This window comes from Dermacentor andersoni, unplaced genomic scaffold (genome assembly GCF_023375885.2).
Source record: "Dermacentor andersoni unplaced genomic scaffold, qqDerAnde1_hic_scaffold ctg00000050.1, whole genome shotgun sequence".
Lineage (NCBI taxonomy): Eukaryota > Metazoa > Arthropoda > Arachnida > Ixodida > Ixodidae > Dermacentor > Dermacentor andersoni.
In genome coordinates this window covers 395166-421077 of record NW_027314763.1, presented here as the reverse complement: position 1 = coordinate 421077, position 25912 = coordinate 395166, and the positions used below count along the sequence as shown (strand labels likewise).

The 25912-nt window shown below is 49.0% G+C and overlaps 1 protein-coding gene across 1 annotated transcript; it reads left to right on the top strand.

The window, feature by feature from the left end:
• The first annotated feature begins 5007 nt into the window (after nucleotides 1–5007).
• Nucleotides 5008–7284, top strand: LOC140214460 (uncharacterized). The gene has a single exon (XM_072285819.1). The coding sequence runs from the start codon at nucleotides 5008–5010 to the stop codon at nucleotides 7282–7284; it is 2277 nt and encodes a 758-aa protein (XP_072141920.1).
• Nucleotides 7285–25912: the final 18628 nt, after the last annotated feature.

Genomic DNA, 25912 nt, shown 5'->3' with positions numbered 1-25912 from the left:
CGAGCAACCTACTTAATGCCATGTCGCAGGCGAGTTTGCTCGACCCTTGCCGCTACGACACCGCAAACAATTATTTGCCCCCCAAAAAAATTCCAATAGTGGAAACGCACGAGGTCTTACCCGGGGACGTCTCTGCCTCCGCAACGGGAACATAATGCTCACCCGTATCTCGGCGGGGGCACTCGAGAAATGCTTTAAAAACACGGTACCCTCTTTACGAGAAGCTCTAGCCTACGACATTCGCCAAATGACCGTCAACATCTCGCCTCCTCGGTACTCTGTGTGACACGACTGTTCAGCGCACACCCAACACCGATTGAGGGCACAAGGCTTTCCCCACCGGGCAGATGGTATTGCCAGTAACATGCCGTGTCTGCATTTCTGGAGGGGATAGACCTACCAGGGCTCCCCGCTGATCCCGGACTGCGCAATGAGTCAGAACCAACAAGGAGGCAGAACCCCCAAGAGGTAGAGCCCACGCGAGCCGGGGGAGGGCTGGATAGAGTCTCCAACAGGCAACGATGCTTCCGTCCAATTGACTACTTGCGGACCCTACTAATGCCTACCAAAAATCCCTATCGACTAGGACAAAAAAGAGAAATCAACCAAAAACCTAACCGACAAGCCTAAATTTTGTAACGCGGGTCCAAATATAAAAAAATCCCCCTACTTTTCGCAATCGTTCGGGATACAACGTGAGTACGTTTTGCCGGTGATATGGGTGGCCACTTCCAAAAACACTCGGACAGCATCCCAAGAGACTTGACGCCATGTCTCAGGTGTACCGATATAGAGTCGGCCGAGGCGTGCATAGACACACGCGCCATATCACTCGCCGACCGGGCAACGAAGAAGTAAAGACAGAGAAAGTGTGAAGCAGACCCCGACTGAGCGCCACAGGAGTGTGCCTCGCTCTTTCGAGTTGGAGGACCCGGCCGCTTCGTCGCGGTGGGAACGCCGCCCTAAACGAGTGAGAAGAACTCGCCGCATGGCACTTGTCCCACACCATTGAAGTGATGGTAAAGGCCGACGAGGACCCACCCGCGAACGACGAACCCCCTGAGTCACCTGACACCGTGACTACAAAACGACGTGTGTGCTCGGGATTGTAACACCTAACAGTACCATGTACTAGTTATGTGCCAAACACACTCCCATGCATCACCGACTGCGCACTGAAGGCGACGGCGGCTATTGCCTGCCGGCCGAGTGTTCGAGGAAGCCCTGCCGATCAACCAGACCCATTTGAGCCACAAAAGAGTCGTCACGCGCACCTTACTGGGCATGGTACTTTTCGGGGGTTTAGGATCGGCACCGTACCAAAAATAAAACCAAGCTAATCAGCCAATTGGTTCCCGGCGTCTAACGCCAAATTTTGCCTGTGTCGCAGCAGTATACTTATTTTGATCTCGAAAGATCAACTACTGCTGCTCATAACGATACACCTCCACTAGCTTCGTGAGTATTAAAACATACGCACGAAGTTCATTAAAGCTTCAGAACTAAAAAAACAGGGGGAGAAATCCCTCGAAAAAATAAAACAGCTAAATGGTTGAGAAATATAAGGCGGAGGTAAAGGGACCTACTGTTAATCCTAAGGGACGCGGAGGAGGACTTTTCTTTCTTTTCCACACAGTCCACCACGCAACACAATTCTAAAGAGAATAGATAGATTGGATCGTCTATTGTTACGTACACATTGCCTTCTACCCGTGTATAGAATGCCCGTACGGCCGCACCACAGGGTATAAGTAGGTATCGGCATCGACCAACTCAGTGAACGTAACAAACAAGAGCACCTTATGTTCTCCAGCTCCCGAAGGCCAGTTAAGGCCAACATCGGTAGAGAGAAGGTTACTCGAGTCGACGTGTAAATCACGTTTAGATGAAAACAGCCTCCTACACCCAGAGAACACCAATTCCTCGCCTTATGGTGTTAACAGGTACGGGAAAGCAGTCTCCAGCCAAGACGCAACCCTTCGCCGTTGGAATCGGTAATACCAACCCATTCGGAATATTGCACCAAGCGCAGACGTATACCCGGGTGCTTACGCTGTAATAGCGAGCTCGAAGGCAATGAACTACGTAGCAATCTACGATCCAGAAGATAGAAAAAACAGCCCTGTCCCGCGTGAGAGGTGACAACAGTTGTGTGACCAATGCGCTAACGCAAACGTTATCTCCTTCAAAGGTTGCTAGCGCGGCGCGCCTGGCTACTTTGACCGACCCCCCCAACCCACCGCGTCCCACCACACGCGACGCGCGAAAGTGTGCGCACACTTATCCGTTAACTATACTTTACAAGCAAAATACTACCCCCTAGCTGGAAATAACGTTTGTTTTATCTCAATGGGTTAACGCGGTTGGTCACACAAACGGCCTCCAAACATCGAGACAAAAAAATCCGATACAAAAAAGACGAAAGACCTAACGGGCCGAATAACTTGTCATTCGCATTATTCTCTCGTTCTGACTATTGCTATCCTGACCGATACATCTATCCTGACGCGAAGTCCCGATCCCCAAGCTCGTTCCTACTTTACGCACGTTTCCATTTACTTTTGACAATGATCAGTGAACGTGCTTCCTCGCTACTACAATCGAGTAATCACCAACCGACGGCATGCCTTAGACCGTCGACTACCCTGCGAGAAAAGATTAGCTTGTCGATTGATGATCGCTCGATTGGATTTTACCGCGCCTACTTTGTGTCGCAAAATGGAGACATAGCTCGATTGGAACCAAGGAATTCCTTTCCTATTAAAAGCTGGCGCGCCACTCCCAACATGCGCAATGCGAGTGCCGACTTGCTAGCTGAGGCGCCACAAACACTCCTGGCCTTACAGCACCAACCGAGTGTCTCCACTTCACGCGGACCATTCGTCCCCGAGTGAGTGAATTTCGTTCCCAAACCCCCCTTCGAATCAGCTACGCGCTTAACGATATCATAAAGTCTCGCTCCTGAACTCAACAGCTCGTTCCTAACATTCTAAAGCGGTAAATAGCCAATTTTGCGTTACTTATTTTTGCCTACCGGCTAGGATGGAATGCAAGGCAAAAAAGGAAGACGTGGATGTCGCTAACGCAAAAAACGGCATTTGCTCATAGTCTATCCTTTCTTTTCTCCGTCTTACAAGTTCCCAGAAGCTAACCCCATAAAATTTTGAACAAAGAAATATGGCAAACCTACATAGGTTCTGTACGACAATCTAACTGATCTATCAAGAAAAAAGTCGCTACCCAGTTCTGACCCACGAGAGAAGAATGCGTAAGTAATGACAAGTGCGACGGGCAGCAAAACGGGGAGAGTCCAATGGGTTGTTTGCCCGACATAGAGTACAGAGCGCAACATAACCTGGTCGATCACTTACATCGTGGTGGTGTGGAGTCCTCCTCCTGTTGGCGGTCCCGGCGATGGTGTGTTCTCGAGGGCGAGCGCCGCTCCTTATATACCCCGCGGAGCATCCGGTGGGGCGAGGGCATAGAGAAAGAGCGAGCGCGCGCACCAATCGGCGCGCTCCACGCTAGTGCAACGTTCTCAGAACTTGCGCAATCCCAGTTAACCAATGGGAACGCAGTGGGGAAAGGGCGCTCGCCTCGGCAATAGCCAATCAGCATTAACATCCGCCATCGGACCTTTTAGATGTTCTCGCACATTCGAAAGAACTTTCTAGATCGGCACCGGAAGTGCGTAAAATGGCACGTAACTCCAAATCTCAAGAGAACATAGACACCATAACGTAAACTTTTGTCTCGAGACCAACTTGGTTTTTTCCGATTACTCTCGAATTCTCTCTAATTATTGAGATTCGAGACCAGACACAATATTGCTAGGTGCCGTTTACCTCGGATGCCCACTTACCGGAGCTCCATTTTTTCCTCTCTCGACTTACGATCTCTCGTAATTTTGTTCTCGAGAACACACAACCACAGAACTTAATCGGGCAACCAAACGGGTTTATTTTTTGTGTCGACCCGCCATGCCACATGGTCAGTTTTCTCCATGACGCTGCGTGTGTGAGCAAATTCGACTGAAGTGGTTTGCACGACGTTTCGACGTTTTTGTAATAATAATAATAATAATATATGGGGTTTTACGTGCCAAAACCACTTTCTGATTATGAGGCACGCCGTAGTGGGGGACTCCGGAAATTTTGACCACCTGGGGTTCTTTAACGTGCACCTAAATCTAAGTACACGGGTGTTTTCGCATTTCGCCCCCATCGAAATGCGGCCGCCGTGGCCGGGATTCGATCCCGCGACCTCGTGCTCAGCAGCCAAACACCATAGCCACTGAGCAACCACGGCGGGTACGTTTTTGTATTGCTCCTCGTAGTCAGAGTGAAATGTGTTAACAGGCACGCAGCTGACATAGCAGCAGCAGCATCAGCAACAATAGCAGTGAAACTTTTTTTTCTCCAGTGTATCAACGTCTTTTTTCTCCAGTGTAATACATTATCCTTTTCATCCAGTCCAGTTACATCGCCTCATGGTCTCTTTTTTTTCTTCAGTGTAACACATCGTCTCTTTTTTTTCTCCAGTGTAATACATCGTCTCTTTTTTTTTTCTCCAGTGTAATACATCGTCTCTTTTTGTATAAGCAGTCTCTTGAGGAGCCGCGGTTTTCCCGCCAACTACTGTAGCAAAAAAGCAGGCGCGTGCACACACACAACATCTGTTTTTTTTGCGGTCGCTGCTCTCTTTCTAAGCGCGTTGGCTGCGCGCGTTGGTTACGCTCCTCCGTGTGCCGCATCATCTTATCCAATTTACCCCCCGCGGGTCTCTGCTCTTTCGTCTCGCGTAACGCGCATCTGTTTTCACCGGGAGGAGCCTCCTGTCTCTCTCGCAAACAGCGCGACTATGGGCGCGGCCAACGCAAACCCACGCGCATCTGTTTTCTTCCCGTTTCAGCGAGAGCGCGCGAACGCCCGTTTTCTTCCTGGTCTATGTGCCCTGAAGAGGGGGAAGCGCCGCAGCGCACCAGGAGCCGACGGAGTGACGACCTAAATGCTCCGCAACCTGGCCGCCAGCGAGCAGCAGCGCCTGCTCGACTGCTACAATGACATCTGGCGGTCAGGGCAGGTGCCGGAGTCATGGCGCACAGCCATCGTGGCCCCCATCCTGAAGGCCGGAAAGCCGGCTGGAAACGTGAGCTCCTACCGGCCGGTCTCCCTCACTTCCGCCGCCTGCAAGGTGATGGAGGCCATTGCTTTGGTCCGACTGGACTGGGTGGCCCGTGCCCGTGGCTTCCTGGCCGACGAGCAGACGGGGTTCCGGCGGCGCCGGTGCACCGCGGACTCCATCGCGGATGTGGTCTCCACGCTGGAAGAGGCCAAGGCCTGCGGTGACGCCGTGCTCCTGGTGCTTAACGATATCAAGGGGGCCTTCGATGGCCTGCCCCACCCAGTCGTTCAGCAGGCCCTGGACCTACTTGGCATCAAAGGGAATCTGCGGCGGTTCATCTCGTCGTTCCTGGAGGAACGCACCCTCAGGGTACGAGTGGGCCAATCGAGGAGCTCCCCTCGGCCGGTGGCAGCGGGCGTCCCACAAGGGTCAGTGGTGAGCCCCTTCCTGTTCAACCTGGCCGTGGCCCGGCTTCCTGCTGCCCTGCCGATCGACCCCGACTATCCGGTGAGCGCCTCCATCTACGCGAACGACATCGCCCGGTGGGTGCGAAGCCCACCACACAACCACCGCAGCGCACGCTCGGCCCTGCAAAGAGCTCTCGACACCGCCGCTGCTTACCTGAGCAGCATTGGCCTTGCCATCTCGGCAAGGAAGACGGAGGCCATGCTGCTCCACCCAAGAGCAGCCGCCCGCCGCACAGCACCCCGGCTGCACCTGGAAGGCGTCCAGCTACCCTGGAGCACTGCAGTGACGTACCTGGGGCTGCGCATTGATCACCGACTGTCCTGGCTGCCTGCTGTCAAGATCCTGCAGGTGCAGGTCCTCCGGGTCCGCAAGGCAGTCTCCCAGCTTCTTGCCCGAGGACAGGGCTGTACCACTGGGTGGGCATTGCGGCTGTACGACGCAGCAGCTACCTCACGCCTGCGGTACGCCTTCCCACTCGTGGCACTACCACCTGCCCGTCTCAAGAAGCTGGAGCTGCAGCATCGGGCCGCGATTAGGCTCTGCCTGGGCGCTCCCCGCAGTTCCCAAGTCGCTGCAACCTTGGCCGAGGCAGGAGCATGGCCCCGGTCACTCCTCCTCCTGCAGCAGGGGCTACGCCATGTTGACCGCCTCCACCATGGACCAGACGTCGGTGCCCTGCTCTCCCGACTGTGCTCGCGGCCCCATTCACAGATGGGCAGACTCTGTGGGCTGTACGAGGAGGTGATCGGGAGGCCTCCAGCGAACAACGCACAGCTGCCTCCTCCCCAGAGACCACCCATACCCATCACCACAGAGCTGCCCGGCGTTTCCAAACGGCGCTCCCCGACTTGTGCCCTTCAACAGACGGCTGCCTCCCTCCTGCATGAGGACCACGTAGGAAACCTGCAGATCTACGTTGACGGCTCGGTGATGCCAGACACAGGCTCGTCGACTGCGGCCTGCGTGGTGCCCGCTTTGCGGAAGAGCAAGCAGTGTCGCCTCCCCGACCATGCGACGTCAACAGCGGCAGAGGTAGCAGGCCTTCACCTGGCTGTAGACTTACTCGCAGAGGAGCTGCCGGTGACCCCAGTGACCATCTACTGCGATTCCAGGGCGGCACTTCTCAGCCTGCAGAGGCCAGAAAGGGCCAGCCTCGGGGTTGCCCTGCTCTCGACAAGGCTGATGGCGCTCCAGGAGGCGGGCTGCTCAGTGTCCCTGCACTGGCTTCCAGCCCACGTAGGGATACTAGGCAACGAGGAAGCAGATGCACTGGCAAAGCGTGCCAACCACTGCGCGGTCCCGCCTAGCCTGGCTGTGACAGCCAATGATTTCACAAGCCACAGGCTTCGGCGCCATCTGCTGGCCTGCCATCCGGACAAGCGGACGTCCTTGGGCCGCCCTCCGCGACCACTTCCACAGCGCGGCCTCGCACGCAGGGAGACCTCCCTCCTTCTGCGACTGAGGATTGGCTGCTGTTGGACGGGTGCTCGCCGCCACCGCCATGGCCTCATCGCCTCTCCAGCCTGTGCCTCCTGTGGGGAGCCCGAGACCCTGGAGCACCTCCTACTAGCCGGCCCTGCTTACCTGCAGCAGTGTGACCGTCTCCTGCAGGAGTTCCGACGCCTGGGGCTTCCTTCTGCACGGCAGGAAGACATCCTCTTCCCTGGTCGTAGCGAGCTACGACCCCCCTAAGTGTCGTCGAGTACCTCGACTCGTCGGGGCTCTCGGCGAGACTCTAGGATTTTCTGCAAAGACGGATAGCCTCACGGCTATCCAAACCACTACAGGCTACTCGACCTGCCCCAATCATCTGGCTCCTGCTGGATCACCGCCCCCTGGCCTTTCACCCGATCACCGCTCCTACCGGACCCAATGGGCCCTTCCTGCCGGACTGCTCAGCCGCTGCCCATGGCGTCACTTTAACCCTCTACTCTCCTATCTCCTGTGCTCCCACTCTCTCCCCCCCCTTATTAACGCTGAGCCGTGCTCCCGCAAGGGCTGCCGAAAACAGCGTCAACCTTTCCTTCTCCCTTCAAGAACCACTTCTCTCTCTCTCTTTCCGTTTTCTCTCGGGCGCGCTTTCTTCGCCGCTTCTACGCTCTTTCTCGCGATTTTTTCTCGCGATCTTTCTCGCGGCTTTCTGCCGCCATTTTCTGCATGCACAGTCAGTGAAATTTCAATCATACAGCAGTGAAAAAAAAGTCGCGATGTCTCCGGGTGGTACCGGAAATATAGAGGTATGGCAGTGGCAGTGAACTATTGCATGGTTTGGCGCCAAAAGTCGCGACGTCTCCGGGTGGTACCGGAAACATACAGTAACGATGCAGCAACGACACGGTTAAAGACTGACCCCCAATCAGGGAGGACAACAAACAAAATTTTTATTCTTCGGCATCGTAGCACCAACCGTCGAGGATTCGCACTCTCTCAACGTCGTTCAGCTCACCGACCCAACGAAGAAAGTACTTGAGCCAACTGTAATATTCAGCCGCAGACGGACGGCGCACGGCTGGAAACTCGCCGGCCACCGTGTGGCACACCTCCTTCTTCTTCTCGTCAAACTGTACCATCGAATACAGACGCTCGGCCACCTGGCTTGCGACGAGTGAACCGGGCATAAACATCGCACCGGATGACGGTTCACCTCTAGGTGGCGGGTTGCATGTTAAATATTCCTCGGCGCAGTCCACGACACCGAAGAAGAGCGCCAAGTGTCGCGCGTCATCTTCCGTGAGCGCGGGCAGTTGCTGCTGCTCACCGTCCGCTGCCGTCGTTGTGTTTTCGCGAGAGGCGGCAAACATGCGGTCCACCATGTTCAAGTATTGCTGCTTCGCCTTCCGGCGGTGCATGTATTCGACCCATGCCATCGCCGTGCCGTTGTGTTTAAGCCGCAGATAGTCGCAGTTTTTAACCGTTTGGCGAAGGGCCGCTAACTGCAGATTCGCTGTCGCAGAGCAGTCGCAGTCGCTTGGTGAATAGCCGCTGAATGCAGATTCGCTGCATCGAGGTCCCTTTTGTACAGGCGCACGTACAGGCGCACTCAACGACACTCACTTTACTGCATATTTACTACATATTTACTGCATACTGCATACTTGACCCGTCATGATGTAAATTAAGCAGTGACGCCACGTTGTCGCGCCTGTCACGATGGCGTGATGGGTGGCTTTTTTATTGTTTATTTATAATTCTTTACTATTACACAATGCTGCATGCGCGACGTATTGCAAATTAGCCGACCGTGGCCGTGACATCTCCGGGTGCATAATCGGATGCAGCGGCGCCGTGTTGTCGCGCCCGATGGCGTGATCCACACGTGGGCACACGTGGCATTGAACCATTCTTCCTCTTCCTATTTTTTATTCACTTTTGCCTTATTTCTCTTCTTTACTTTACATTAGCCAAACTGGCGATATCTCCGAGTGGCATACTGGTTGCAGTGGCGCCGTGTTGTCGCGCCCGATGGCGTGATCCACACGTGGACACGTGGCATTGAACCATTCATTTTTCTTCTTATTTTTCTTTATTTTTGCTTTTCTTAACTTGGCAATTATTAGCGATGTCTCTGGGTGGTAACAAACTTTATTATTATATCATCATTTATTTATCTCTCTATTTTTTTATTTCTTTATTTCTTTATTTTGCCCCTTTCAGTTCGCAGTATTCGCGATGTCTCCGAGGGGTGACCCTTCCAAATATGGGGGGGTTCGCGACGGCACGCACGTGCGACCGACCGCTTCTATACCGCGAAATGACGGTCGTGAGTTGCGAAGAAAAGACACACTTCCCCCCCCCCCGCAGCTCATCCACTTAACAAGATCACGCTCAGTAGCGAATTAGCAGGTGCGTGCGGTACGCAGAGTCTCCGGCGCTCTAATGCCCCAACCACTGGCACGCGCCGAAAGCTTCGGCGCGCGCTGGCAAGCGAACGCGTCGCTTCGCTTCGGCTGCAGGGAAAGGGCGCGCAACCACTGGAGACAAGCTCCGACGCGCGCCGAAGCTCGCTCCTCGGCTGCGGCGCACTGTTGCTGGACGATTCCATCTTCATCCGTCAAAGTCCGGCCTAAAACAGCCTGCTGTAAACTAAGCTTGAAACAATAAGTTAGTGATCTGCATGTGCTTTTAGATATAAGAAACACGTTTGAATAATGAATATACACCTGCCGCAACAGTTTGTTTTTATTTTTGAAGTAACAATAGTGTACAAAATATCGACATTAGCGCTCGCGCGTCGTCTGTCTGCAAGATCGCTTTGCAAACACCTGCACGACGATGCCATATATCAAAAACTGTTGCACCATTTCATTTTTTGGTAGCTCATTGCACGGCCAACTATATAAGAATTAGGCGTGCAATGTATAACTGAAAAAAAATCTGTGCTGGAAATATTGCCACGTAGTAGTGACGGTAAATGAATAGTGCCGGCTCAATCGCAAAGATAGCGGCGAGCAATGTCGGATATCGTAGAAAATCTCATCTGCAGGTCAAGCGCGTCGGTTTGCATACGGCAGTCGTCGAAAGTTACAGCCTATTCGCTGGTGCCCGCGCGCCTTCCAGAAACTACAACACAATTCGTGTCGCGTATGCAATCAGATTAGCAAGGTTCGTCGACAACAGACAGAACCATCGATAACATTCGCGAAACTTCCGATACGTTCAGGCGCATCCTGCACCGAGCGATAACGTTTAACATTTTTTAGCCGGTGAAATACGATAACCGGATACAGATAAAGCATCCGTGTCAATATAATTATGCTTGTTGGTGCATGAGAGAAACGTGAACAAGTGGGTTTTGAGAAAATCAGCAAAACAGAATTGAAACACCTGTAGCACTCAAAAAAAAAAAAACTACAATAGCTAAAATGTATGCAATTCGTTTCTTGTCTCCCCCCAATTCTTGATTCTGCCAAATCTAGCCCATGGAGCACCTCTATTATTCTAGGTTGTTTTGATGCATCAACACCGCATCCGGAGGCCTTCACATTGAGTGTATTGCTACAAAACATTTTCACAGTGTAAGGGCCATGTTCTATTGTAACTGGTTTCCACATATCAAGTTTGCCTTTCTTTACATTAATCAAATGACATACCGTCAGATAATACAAGCTTGAGAATTAGAGGGTTTTAATAGGAGTCTTTCGTTGCCCTTTGCGAAGTCGTACTATTGAAGCACTTATTCGAATGTATGGGAGGAGCTCATTTCCATAGTATAAGAAATATATAAACAGGTTATTTTCACAATATGTACACTTCGTCACCACAAAAAGAAAGATTGCAGTTTATTGTTTTCAGCCTGCTATGATGTTTTGACTGAGAAAGATATATTCAATTTGTTCTGCGAGGCACGCAATAATTGCTGTGGCATATTATTTTATTGCACAACACTGCATACAGTAGCCAGCCATTATTAAAACTCAGAAGAAATGAATAGCACAATGCATATGATCAGGCACATAGCATATTATTGCACTTTCTTAATTCATGCCAGAACGACGACCACAGGCGTCCTTCTCCAACAAGGTCAGCATCCATCGTGCCTCCTTACCATCGGGCTTCACATCCTCAGCACGTTCAACCTCAGCTTTGTGGTGTTTAAAACAACCTCAAGTGCGTCTTACGGTTCCAGGGATAAGAAAGAAGACCGTCCTGCCTACCTTGGCCTTGAAGCAAGCAGCTCTGGATTGTTTGCACACTTTCTACTTTGATCGAGTCCACATATATACGGATGGTTCTTCCACTCAGACCAGCTCCACCAGCGCAGTGGTTATACCATCACGATCACTAAGCATCCAATACAAGATTTCTCACTTGACAACATCGACCGGTTCGGAGCTTGTTGTCCTCCGAGGTGCCGTTGATTATATTAATAACCAACCGGCTAATCGGTGGGCAATATTCTGCGATTCAAAGGCGGCCTTACAATGTCTTCTGTCATCTCTCCGTCGCGGGTCATGTGAACAACTCGTGTCGGAGATACGAGAAATGCACCATCACATGATCATGAAAGGACACGACGTCGTGTTTCAGTGGCTGCCTGGTCATTGCGGTATCTCCGGCAATGACCTCACTGACGAAGCTGCTAGAAAAGCCCACGAAGGAGCAACCCTTATTTCTGTACCTTTATCGCGGACCGACACAGCCCAACACTTAGGCAAGCTAGCACACTCTTTTGACATTGGAAAACTGGCACACACCTGAATTCACTCAACATCGATTGCATTCCCTCGATCCCTCTATGCAACTGCGGCTGTTACCAGGTCTTCTGTGAAATGAGGAAACAGTGCTGTGCCGCTTACGTTTGGGCGTCGCATTCACCAGTGCATATGCATTTTTGATTGGAATGGCTGTTAGCGTCGAGTGCCATGCCTGCGGTGTCGAGGAAACCATAGAACACCTAATGTGCTACTGCCCATCTTTTGAAGATGAAAGGCAAGACCTCTGCAGAGCTCTCAATCAGCTAGATGGAAAGCCGTTCACCTTAAACAAGATCTTGGGACCATGGCCTCACATATCGCAGCTACAAAAGGCCACAAAAGCGCTGCTGCGATATTTGAAAGATACCGGATTGAGTCAGCGTCTGTGATCCAGACTGAGTGACCGACTGATATCCCCAGTGGACTTTATCTTCTTTTAATCTTTCCGTCCCCCTTTCCCCAGTGTAGGGTAGCCAACCGGGCTCAGTCCTGGTTAACCTCCCTATCTTTCATTTATCATTTTCTCTCTCTCTTCTTAATTGATGCCCTTTTTTTAATTGCACGAAAGCTACTGCACTAAAATAGTATACTAGTACATACTTAAAAAGCAAAATTTTATACTACGATAATAGTCAATCATTCAAATTTTTATTGTAGTGCCCAGGAACAGCTAGAGAGCCTTTGTACTGGTGCACTTAACGAGCACTAGGTGAGACAAAATGTAGAGAAAACATGAATGCAGTAGACAAAAAAATGGAAGATAGAGAAACAAATAGGGAAAAAAGGAAACGCGGAAAAGTAAAAGGGAGTTAATCCTACGTGATTATTTACAGATACACAAAACACAGGAAATGAACTCTGAAGTATATTTTGGAGTCGAGTCTTATTAGCACAATCTTGTAACAAGCCCAGGCAACGAATGTGGAATGCTACCTGGTATACTGTTGCGGCACAAACAAATGCATATGATCAAGAAGCTTTAAGGAATGTATAATGTCATGGACCACCTTATACAGGAACAAAAGGTGCAGGAACAAAGGCTCAACTGTGGTCGCCAGAATGGCAAAAGTGGTGCTTGAAGATAGACATCAATTTATTCTGGATGGGTTCAATAAGGTCAGAATTAGATTTGCTCATTGCACCCCCCTCCTACAGAGGCATACTCTAGTAGTTGGAGGCACACAGCAGAATTTCAGAAACACAACAGGTGAGTGGAAATCATGCAATATACGTCATGCAATTCGAAGAGCGTGAAGGGCATCTTGTGTAATTATCTATGTGAAGAGAAGCTTAGCATTTTGTCGAAGTACACACCAAAATCTTTCATTTCATCGACCCTAAGGAGTGGAGCATCATGTAGGGTGTATCAAAATTTCACATGGTGCGTTTTGTGCATATAACTTAATGCCATAGTGTTGGAAGCATATAAGAGTACTTATTGTTTCTGCACCAGTTCGAGAGTGAAAAAATGTCTTTTTGGAAGTCGATGCAGTAGTGAACAATGTTGACAGTCTGAAATAGTCTGAAAGTCTGAAATGTCGGCACACAAAGTCATGCTGTTCGTTTATTAAAATGCTCTTAGCACTAACAGAAAGCGATGAATCCCATATCGATTCAAACACCTGACTGAAGAGGATAGATATAGGTCGGCAGTTAGTAACTGCACATCTAGCACCTGATTTGTGCATGGGCAATGTTCATGCTACCTTCCGAGTGCTAGAAAAGGTACTCGACTTTAGGGAACTATTGAAGATGCTTGTGAGAACGAGGAACAAGTATGCTTCCATACATCTTAACCCTTTCAGACACCACTTTATCCCGTTGATTGAAAAGTTGCTTTCACCACATCTCTTGCATCCTCAGAATCGTAGAAAGTGTACAGCCACAGCAAATATTAAGAATTTTCAATAGTTTAGCGAGTTTTGTCAGGTTTACAAAATTTCGACTCCATGCGAAAACTCACTACAGGAACACAAAATATGAAAACATGTACTATTTCGTGTCTTGAAAAGCTTGAAAAGCACTTATCCAGCCACTTGACAATTATGCCTTGTGCACGACATTGTAAAAAACAATGAAAGAAGTGAACCCGCTACATACAACATACTGACACAGAGTAACAACACCCAGCCGTCTACCTTCCCACTCATTTTGTTAAAACATTCTGCACATTATTCAAAATTGCAGCACAGTTCCAATAATAAGTGTTTCAAGATGTATGAAACACATTTTAAATACCATTACTTTCATCAGTGCTTTTGCTATTGATGCACGCTCCTGCTGTGCCCAATAGTGTAGACAGCGTCTCAAAGGGTTAAGCTCTGGGGAGGAAATACCATCAACACCACAAGAAAGGGAAAGTTTAAGGCACTTCATATACTTGGAAACGAGGTTTTCATTGACTGTCAGCATACACTGCGCCAGACTGAGAAGGAAGGTTACTTGAAGCATATTTCACACCACATAGCAAACAGAAATCTTCTGCAAAGGCATCAGCAGTGTTCGAGACAACACCACTATTTTCATGAAGAAGCCGTACATCTTTAGCACTCCTTTTAGAAGAGAGAGCCCACAAAGCTCCAGAAATATTTAGAATTATGTGTCACGCTGGCTTCGACACAATCAATGTGGTCAAAGTAATGATTCTAACAATAATAATAATAATAATAATAATAATAATAATAATAATAATAATAATAATAATAATAATAATCTTAGTGGTAACTTGGCACACTAGACTAAAAAGAAGGCTGATGCCTGTATGTTAGAGAATCTGATAACCAGCCATCTAAAGCAGGAATTTGCAAGATGTAGAAGACACTTCCTTCCCCTTCACGTGCACACACACTTGCTCAATAACACAGCACAGCACACACGCACACACTCGACAGGTGCACAACACACAGGAGTGCCAATGAAGTCTGGTTCCAAGGAAGGAGAATCCAAATCACCAGGGGGGTGGAGAGAAAGCTCTGCATGCCAGATATAATCATGGAGTTGTGGTGTCGGGCCATACAGGCATGATGAGGGCTCAGGCTGTGCTGACCACTTGTTCAGACGAAGTGAAAAAAGATTAGTGCTGTTTAGAGAGACGTCAAACACCCTGCAGTATAGACTAGTGCAATGTTGCATTGGTATTGCAGGGTGTGCTACTTGAGGGGTTTGAGGCAATCCTCGAAGGCTGGCATGAGCTTGTGACAACCGAAAAGACGGGAGTAAAGGGTGCGTATTGTCCGGCGCAGAGCAAGCTTAAGTTTGTTAGCGTCGCGAGTTTGGTACGGGAACTATACTGATGAGCAGTACTCAAGTCGTGACAGAATGATAGAAGTGTAGAGTGCTCGGAAAACCTTAGGTCATCAGGGAAGGGAGACACGGGACACAAACCCAAGAAAGGGCCGGTGCTTACATACACTGCTAGTGACATATGTGGAAAAGTTGAGAGAACAGCTAAATGCTACACTCAGAATGAGAAGGGCCCGAACAGTCTTTATAGAAGTGCCTCCAAGGAAGAAGATTGGACGTGCAGTAGTTTCGTTGTGGCTGATACGCATGGCAGCACTTTTACGGTGCTACTACAAAGTTTTATATTGTAGGCCCAGTCGTTCGCCTTTACGGAATGTATTTATTGTAAGCACATATGCTGTTCATCGGCATATTGTTGTTGTGGAAGCGTTAACTTGTTAATCAAACACATTCTGGGCAGATGCATTAGTAACTTGGTTTTGAGTACATCTTTGTCCTGACTACAATTTATAGTATCGCAGCGAGAAACATTTTAGTAGAGGCTGAAGGGATTCCAGCAGTTTAAGCATACTGACTGCTCAAAACACTGATGACACCTTTTCACCTTCCCCACAATGCACTCACACCATCTACACTTTCCATAAGCAAAAAGTGAGATAAAAATTCAATTACAGTTTCATTGACTCAGTACTTGCTGCTTCTGAAGCGCGCATCGAAGCAATCGTGGTATACGCTGCTACATGCATAGGTCTTGAGCAAAACGTGAACAAGGTGAATGCAGGAGCCAACGTTTCGACAACTGGACTTGTCTTCTTCAAGGCGACATATGCTTTCCTCGCCACAGTATATATAGGTGGGGTTCTTCTAAAGGGGAGGGGGTGTGAGGCGGGAGGGCGCGGAAACGAGGGAAAGTGTGTTAGCGTGTCGAATTAGTAAAGGAACGCTGTGTACAAGGTCAAAGCCAGGACCCCCCCCCATTTACGGACACCCCTCCTTACGGAAAACTGAGAACGACACTTTACCGGAAGCCTACAGATTGCCAGCAATATTTAGACTACAACAGTCATCACCCACGACATTGCAAGCAAGGAATTTTTGTCGGACAAGCGAAACGTATAAGAAGAATCTGCAGTGAAGACCACGATTATATCCACCACCTAAATGACCTTAGATCAACGCTAGCAGAAAGGAACTATCCCCAAGTTGCTCTCGATAGAGCTTATGATACCGCGTCAAGATTGGAGAGACAGTCGGAATTGGCGAAGAGACAGCCCACATTAGAATCTGACAGACCGCCGGCCTTTATAACAAAATATTCTAATGCACTCCCAAACATAAACAACATCCTAAGAAAATACCACCCAATATTATCAAGTAACGAGCGTATGCGAAAAGCGTTCCCGGATGTACCCAGGGTTACCTATCGCCGAAACAAGAACTTTAAAGACATGTTAGTGCACGCAAAAGTCAGCCAGCAGCATTCCCCCGTAATAAAAGCATGTTGCCGCCCTAGATGCAAAACCTGCAGGCACCTACAAAGTGACATTAAAATTAAAAGCACCGCAAATAATTATACACATGAAGTCAAATCCAGCTTCACTTGCACAAGTTCGGATGTGATTTATATGCTTGAATGTTCCTTCTGTAAGAAACAATATATCGGTGAAACAGGACAATCAATGAACGTCAGATTAAACGGACATCGCCCGGACACAGCTAAAAAGCTTCCCAAAGCCGTCGCCGAGCATTTCAACCAACCAGGTCATAACTTTGATGAACTTAAACTCTACATCTTACAGTCAAATTTCCGTTCTGAACGAGAAAGAAAATACAGAGAATCATACCTTATCCATAAGTTCAAGACATTGCAACCAATAGGCATAAACCTTTCAAAGGGAGCTTTAGAATCTATTCGCAATGCTAAACCTCAAGCTATAGGCAACAACACTTAGTTTGATTTCTTGGTGTATCCCCCCCCCCTTTTCCTTTTTCTTCCCTTCTTTCTCTTTTTCTTTCTTTCTTTTTTTTTTATTTTGTCAGCTGGCGTGTCAGACGCCCTTGACACGCCGGCTAACGCGCGTGGGTTGACAGACTAGGGTGAGGGGAAGGGGGGTCCTGGCTTTGACCTTGTACACAGCGTTCCTTTACTAATTCGACACGCTAACACACTTTCCCTCGTTTCCGCGCCCTCCCGCCTCACACCCCCTCCCCTTTAGAAGAACCCCACCTATATATACTGTGGCGAGGAAAGCATATGTCGCCTTGAAGAAGACAAGTCCACTTGTCGAAACGTTGGCTCCTGCATTCACCTTGTTCACGTTTTGCTCATCGCCTTGAATTGCCATCTCCCGGATTCCCCGTCTTTTCTCTGGATTTCTACCGACGGAAGATGAAGGAACAAGGTGAGCGCCCTTTGCTTTCCTTTTCACACGTAGCACTAATTGGAGACAGTCACTACAAGTACATACACGAACACTTCCTACCAAGCCAACACTCACCATACATTAGCTTTAAGAGCGGCGCCACAACACACACCATCCGAGACCTCATTGCTGCAGCACCACAGCACATCACACATTTCTTCATTCACTGCGGGACTAATGACCTTAACCACGACACCGGTGACAACACAGTTGAGGCCATGAAAACGCTCATAAACGATTTGCACACCAACAGACCAAACGCAGAAATAACCTTGACAACAGTACTTCCCAGGATCGCAAACAAACACAGGCCACTTATTCAACAATCAGCGACACTCCTAGCTCACGCACTAGGGACACGTAAGCTCAATGATTTTCTTCTTGACGTTGGAAACCAACACGAAAACGTCGATGTCATCCACCACGCTGAAATACACCAGGACCCCGACATTCTGCTCGCCCGGGAGGGACTTCACCCCAATTTTTTTGTCGTCAAGGTAATGGCTAACAACATCAAGTACAGGCTCAGGAACTCTTTTAAATCGACGCAACCTACAACACCAATAGATCCCGCGTTCCAGTTAGCTTCAACACAGGAACACGCGCCTGAAATTTTTAACACCAGCTCGCACGCACGTTCCACCGAAGCTAGAACCCAAGAAGCATCTACACAAACGGTGGACGCGGAACGAACACCACCCTTACAACATCCGCGCATACGGAAGCCCACAACCACCCGCGAAGCCTTCACGCAAACAGCTACATACACTAACAAGCAAACCGATACGCAGACAGACATCGGTGCAGGCCTCGACAAGAAAATTAAGCGTAAAAAGACACCACCTGAAGATTTTTCGCCCGGAGGTCTGCCCGAACCAAACAGAAATGACTACCACGCACTAGGGATAGCACACGCAACAACAAATCTCGCCCTTTCCTCCAATCCCGCAAACTCGTCGCCAAACAAACAAATTACAGATTTCACCTAAAAACTTACACTAGCTGCATTAAACAGAGGAAAATACCAAAAGGTCTCAGAATTAAGGTTAGATGCGCCCTTGGTTCTTTACCCTCCAGGCTATTATTAAAGTGGAATGCTGTCCTAGAAAATGCATCGCTCTCCCTTATCGACATTCTCGAAGAACACTGCAAAGAACAACTTAGGATAATCTCTGATCAACTCGACAGCATAAAGTTAACTGAAACGGAAAGAAGAGAACTTAATCAATTCTTCCAATCTAAGGAGGAAAAATTAATAGATAAATACCAGCGAAAAGATATTAGAGCTGCAGATCCACCCAAAGAAACTAATGTAACCCCTGCAGCACGTAGCTCCACCGACAGTCCTACAGGCGAGCATCCAGAGCACTGCAGCAATGTAGTAGACATATCCCAGAGTCTAAGCCCCGAAGAAGTTGATCTCCTGAAACGTGGTCTAACGTTTTGTCCGACGAACAACGCAGTAAACGAATACGAACTCCACAAAGATATAACAGAGTTTTCACGACGCATGCGCATCAAGGAATTCTTTTTCGGTAGACCAGATGTAGGAAAAGAAGATAGAGACTCTCTTAGACCACCTAGCACGTGGACACCGGAAAACGAACAGTGCCCAGACCTCGATTTATACTTAAAACTGATATCAAAGGAAATTCTAGAGTCAACGCGGCAATGCAGGAAACGCAAAAATTTGACCCCCGCTCAACACCAAATCCTTAAAGAACTTGCGAAAAGGAATGATATTGTAATAAAACCAGCAGACAAAGGCGGCAGTATCGTAATCTGGCCTATAGAAAAGTACAAGAATGAGGCCTCCAAACAACTGAACAACCACACCCATTACAGAAAACTTGACTTTTACCCAACCTCAGATTACAGCAATATTGTGTTAAGCACAATAGCGGAGCTCCGGTCCAGGGAACTAATCACGCAATCCGAATATCGCTTCATGATGCCCAAAAACAAAACAGCAGGCCGTTTTTATCTTCTTCCTAAAATACATAAAGTTCCGGTCGAAGAAATATTTACAGCAGAAATCCCAGGTCGGCCTATTGTGTCTAATAACAACACACCTACTGAGTCACTATCTAATTTCCTAAATCACCACCTGTCAAGCATACCCACTACCCTCCCATCTTTCGTTCAAGACACGCCGCGCTTCCTTCGAATTATCGACGGCATCAACGCCAACCAAATCCTTTCCGACCGCGCTATTCTAGTCACTTTGGATGTTTCTGCCCTCTACACCAACATTCCCATGAGTGAAGGAATTGAAGCCGTTTCTAGATCCCTCGCAATCAATCCCCAAGCGCACGCTCCTGAAGTTTACTTATCGCTCCTTAGGTTAGTTCTCACGCTCAACTACTTCGAATTCGATTCTACGCACTACCTGCAAATTTTCGGCACTAGCATGGGTACGCCATTCGCTCCCACGTATGCGAACATTTTCATGGGACAGCTTGAAGCAGACCTGCTGAAATCCTACCCTTTAAAACCCCACACCTATCTTCGTTACATTGACGACATATTCATAATATGGGAACACGGCACAAGCGCCTTAACCGACTTAATTAGCCATTTCAATCGCTTTCACCCGAGTATTAAATTTACTGCTCACCACTCTCCCAGTCAGGTCAACTTCCTGGACACGACGGTCTACATAGAAAACGGAAAACTGAGAACGACACTTTACCGGAAGCCTACAGATAGCCAGCAATATTTAGACTACAACAGTCATCACCCACGACATTGCAAGCAAGGAATTTTTGTCGGACAAGCGAAACGTATAAGAAGAATCTGCAGTGAAGACCACGATTATATCCACCACCTAAATGACCTTAGATCAACGCTAGCAGAAAGGAACTATCCCCAAGTTGCTCTCGATAGAGCTTATGATACCGCGTCAAGATTGGAGAGACAGTTTGAATTGGCGAAGAGACAGCCCACATTAGAATCTGACAGACCACCGGCCTTTATAACAAAATATTCTAATGCACTCCCAAACATAAACAACATCCTAAGAAAATACCACCCAATATTATCAAGTAACGAGCGTCTGCGAAAAGCGTTCCCGGATGTACCCAGGGTTACCTATCGCCGAAACAAGAACTTTAAAGACATGTTAGTGCACGCAAAAGTCAGCCAGCAGCATTCCCCCGTAATAAAAGCATGTTGTCGCCCTAGATGCAAAACCTGCAGGCACCTTCAAAGTGACATTAAAATTAAAAGCACCGCAAATAATTATACACATGAAGTCAAATCCAGCTTCACTTGCACAAGTTCGGATGTGATTTATATGCTTGAATGTTCCTTCTGTAAGAAACAATATATCGGTGAAACAGGACAATCAATGAACGTCAGATTAAACGGACATCGCGCGGACACAGCTAAAAAGCTTCCCAAAGCCGTCGCCGAGCATTTCAACCAACCAGGTCATAACTTTGATGAACTTAAACTCTACATCTTACAGTCAAATTTCCGTTCTGAACGAGAAAGAAAATACAGAGAGTCATACCTTATCCATAAGTTCAAGACATTGCAACCAATAGGCATAAACGTTTCAAAGGGAGCTTTAGAATCTATTCGCTATGCTAAACCTCAAGCTATAGGCAACAACACTTAGTTTGATTTCTTGGCGTATCCCCCCCCCCTTTTTCCTTTTTCTTCCCTTCTTTTTCTTTTTCTTTCTTTCTTTTTTTTTTATTTTGTCAGCTGGCGTGTCAGACGCCCTTGACACGCCGGCTAACGCGCGTGGGTTGACAGACTAGGGTGAGGTGAGGGGGGGTCCTGGCTTTGCCCTTGTACACAGCGTTCCTTTACTAATTCGACACGCTAACACACTTTCCCTCGTTTCCGCGCCCTCCCGCCTCACACCCCTCCCCTTTAGAAGAACCCCACCTATATATACTGTGGCGAGGAAAGCATATGTCGCCTTGAAGAAGACAAGTCCACTTGTCGAAACGTTGGCTCCTGCATTCACCTTGTTCACGTTTTGCTCATCGCCTTGAATTGCCATCTCCCGGATTCCCCGTCTTTTCTATGCATAGGTCTTGCATGATGCAGGTCCTGCTATGCACTGCACCCAGGGCACACGTTGCAAACAGATAATTTCTTTTTGCAGTGCTCAACTATAACGACACACTGACTCAAATATGACTGCGTTGCCACGTATGCTTCAGTGCGTCAGTGTTCTTGATTGCTAGACGAGCGATTTATCCCCAACTAGCCCAAAAGACGGTCGCACTTGAAAGAAGTGAGTGAATGAGTACAGTGAACTTGTACTAAACTGGATTCACATGCCGAATAAAAGAGCGCACTGTCATCTGAAACAGGCGGCACGGCTGATTATGTAAGTACTTCCAATAGTTCGGCTACTAGTGTAGTTCGCTTCCGGGAGTTATCTTTACCACTGGAAACAGCGCAGAGCTTGCCCGTTAAACTTGAGTCAACCGACACCACACGAAACACGCCGCGGTTGACCAACCCAACTTCCACACGGTTCATTCACCACATCACAGGTCACACGAAGTCAAGAGTGCCATATTTTAAATCACTGCAGCACCAAACGGACCTGAAAATTCATTTCCTTCGACAGATTTCTCAGGTGAGTTCGTTCACTCGCCAGTTACGAACTCGATGGACGCGCTAGGCCTACGCGTAACGTAAACAACATCGGCGATAGGCGGGTGTTGATTATCCAGACTTCGGAGCTCGTAAACGTGTTTCCATTCGTTTTGAGCACAACAAAATGCACATACAACAAGCACAGACGTTGCGGTAATCGTGATTCGGTTGGCTGTTTTAGCAGACGATCGTACCGAGCCCGGCGGAACCCAGTGGGCAGGTTGGATTAGTCGGCGTCGTTCGAAGTCGCTTCGGATCCACGTCGCACTGCCACAACCCACGGTAGTCGGTCGTGTCGTTGTCGGCTTACTATTACAACACTGTCTTTCAGGAACACTGTCGCGCGCGTCGTGCGTCCAAAACACTCGGACGATCGTTGGTGCCGGCGTCTCCGCACGGTCGGCCATTACAGGCCTAGCAGCCGGAAGCTCCGCAGCCTCCGATTGGTTGACGCCTGCGAGGCGTCGCAGCCTCCCATTGGTGCACGCCGGCGCAGCTTCGCCGCGCGCCGGCAAACTTCTAGCATCGGCTGTAGACATAATCGCTGCGCGACGTTCCGCTTCAGCGAGTTCCCGACCGACGCTTTGACGCATTTGACCCTTCGGCGCGCGCCGAAGCTTTCCAGCGCGTGCCAGTGGTTGGGGCATAACAAGATCACGCTCGACCGACACTCGCAACCGACGACGTCTCTATGCAAGCAGAATAGCGCAGTGGCAAACACGTCGTGTTAAGCAGCCCCCCCTCTCTGGCGGGAACACGCAGCAAGCAGCGTAGCAACAGCGCAAACACGTGTAAGCGAGCGCGGGGGGGGTGTTTGTGTGTGTATACTTTTCTCCCTCCTTCGAACAAGACCGACGCGTCGCATTCGTCAAACTGTATAATCTCCCTCCCCGCTCATAGGTCGCGGGGAAGTCAACCATATCCAAAGAGCGCTAAAGAGCGAAGAATGATAAGAAGAAAACCACACGCCCCCCTCCTAGATGGGGCGACCGTAAGGCACAAAGCACACAAGCACACGACAGCAAGCGGGTTCGCGGTAGCAACAGAAAGCGTAGCAAAGCATAGAGTTCGCGACAGCAACAGAGAGCGTAGAGTTCGCGGTAGCGAGAAGTAACGAAAAGAGGGGGTAGCACACCCCCCTCCCTTTTCTATTCTCGCTTCCTTCCGAGAAGACGCTCGGTCGCACCAGCCGGGGGTGCGTCGCTTATTATTCGAGCAGGCGCATTGCTGTTTACGGCGAAGCAGCGAAGGCACTGGGTCAAGTGCAGTCTCTTGTCTCACTCAGCTAGCGAAGACCCCGCAGCAGCAGCAGCACCTGCAGCAGCCCGCATGTGAGGAGGCGCGAGCGGGCGCGAGCGAGCGATTGCAAAAAAAAAGAAAATAAGTAAAAAAACTAGGAAGGGGGCCGAGAGACTCGTGTGGGGAGTCACTGACTCTCTTTTTTTTTCTTTTCTCACTTTATTATTATTATTATTTCTTTTCTTTTCATTTTCTTATTTTATTGCCATTTCTCCTTCTCTTACTTACTTTCTCCCACTGCTTGGAAATGGCCGTATATAGTCATGAAGAATAAGAATGGGCTGGGGTGCGTTTGGCAGGCATTCGCAGATCATGAACAGCAGGTTGCCATTATCCCTCAAGAGAAAAGTGTATAACAGCTGTGTCTTACCAGTACTCACGTACGGGGCAGAAACCTGGAGGCTTACGAAAAGGGTTCTACTTAAATTGAGGACGACGCAACGAGCTATGGAAAGAAAAATGATAGGTGTAACGTTAAGGGATAAGAAAAGAGCAGATTGGGTGAGGGAACAAACGCGCGTTAATGACATCTTAGTTGAAATCAAGAAAAAGAAATGGGCATGGGCAGGACATGTAATGAGGAGGGAAGATAACCGATGGTCATTAAGGGTTACGGACTGGATTCCGAGGGAAGGGAAGCGTAGCAGGGGGCGACAGAAAGTTAGGTGGGCAGATGAGATTAGGAAGTTTGGAGGGTCAACATGGCCACAATTAGTACATGACCGGGGTAGTTGGAGAAGTATGGGAGAGGCCTTTGCCCTGCAGTGGGCGTAATCAGGCTGATGATGATGATGAGTCAATGTCACCCCACCCTCTTTCATCATTCTTCACCTTGAACGATGACCCAGTGACAAACATCCTCTTGGAGAGAACTAAAATAAGAAACTAAAAAAAGTGGAGATGCAGCGACGGGAAGTTAAGAAATGTGATCTCGCGCGCCTGAGAGGATGTGATTGCACGATTTGACACACTCATAACATGTGGAAAACGGATGTGTCTCGGTACCGCCTCTTAACGAAATAATAGTTCCGGCTGACCGACCCGGCACCCTATACCGAACCTTTTTTTTTCAACGACCGACTCGACGAGCACAACATCGTGCGAGACGTCATATTCACGAGGAAAAACGTGAACTGGGCCCTGCGACGCATTGTCTTGAGTGTCGATGTCACCGATATTAAGGTGGTGCATCACATTAGGTTCTTGTTTGTTTATCTCCCCGAAGAACGCGTCGTCGCCCAGTGGATGGCCCTTTTGAACGATTAATTGCCCTACGCCGAGGCCGTTGATATCGCCAACAATCTGAAAATCTCATGCGAACGGGCGGACATGTCGATCGCCGTGGCCAAAATCGATGTGGATGCAGAGCACGCCGCAGTCGCGCTCGATCGGGTCAACAGACTACCCTACCCGGTTAAGGTGAGCGTGGCACACGTCGATCAATTGGATCCGGTCGTGTTGGGGCAGCTGCAACGAGCCTGGACCAGATTTGACTCGCATCTCCACACCATACATCGCGTGGAAAAGGCATTCCGATCGCTGGTGAAGTACCATCCGCATCTGGGTGTGACGAGCATCGACGCACTCGGATGTCACCTGTGGGCGTTACAGAAGTACCACGACGATTGCGGCTTCTATCACGGCTCCAAGGAACTCATCGGGCTCGCGACTGCTGCGAATCGGCGCATCAAGACATACACTTTGGACGGCCTCATGCGCAACGTGGGCGTCGTCTCCGACTCCGTGTCACCCAGAGTACTGCGGCAGTCGACGGCGACTACTACTACTCACATTACCGGACTGACCGAACACGCGTGGGCGCACGTGCTGAAGTTTCTTAAAATGTACGACGTGCAGTCCGGCGACACCGGCGATGAAAAGATGGCCTCCGCGCGGCCCAGGCGAGAAGTGTGGTCGAGCGAAAGAGGAGTCATCCAGCAGAGCCGGCTGTTCGTGCCGATCCCAACCGTACGTGGATAAACTGCCACCTACGAGGTGTTTCAGAATTAGATGAATATGAGATAAAAGCAGTGGCTGCACCAGAGGATGGCATTGAGGTAACTCGTGAGGGTGTTCTGGCAATGCTCTTGAAACTGGACACTAAAAAATCCGTTGGACCCGATGGTCTTCCGAATATATTTTTGAGGCGTTACGCAGAACAAATATCAGGCTGCCTCACAGACATCTTTAAACTCTCATTAGCAAACGGAAAAAATCCTTCACAATGGAAAATAGCACGGTGGGTTCCCGTATATAAAAAAAGTGACCGGTTGTCTGTTTCAAATTATCGGCCTGTTTCCATAACATCCAGTTGCTGTAAGATGTTGGAGCATATTGTAGCCGGTTACCTGCGAAAGTTCATGAGCGATCATAATCTTTTGTCGGATAATCAGCACGGGTTTCGGCAGGGGTTATCCACAGTTACTCAGACTGTTTTGTCTGTACATGAATTTGCGCGGGTGCTTGATATGTCCGGGCAAACGGACGTGGTTTTCTTTGATTTTAGCAAGGCCTTCGATAAGGTGCCATATGGCAAAC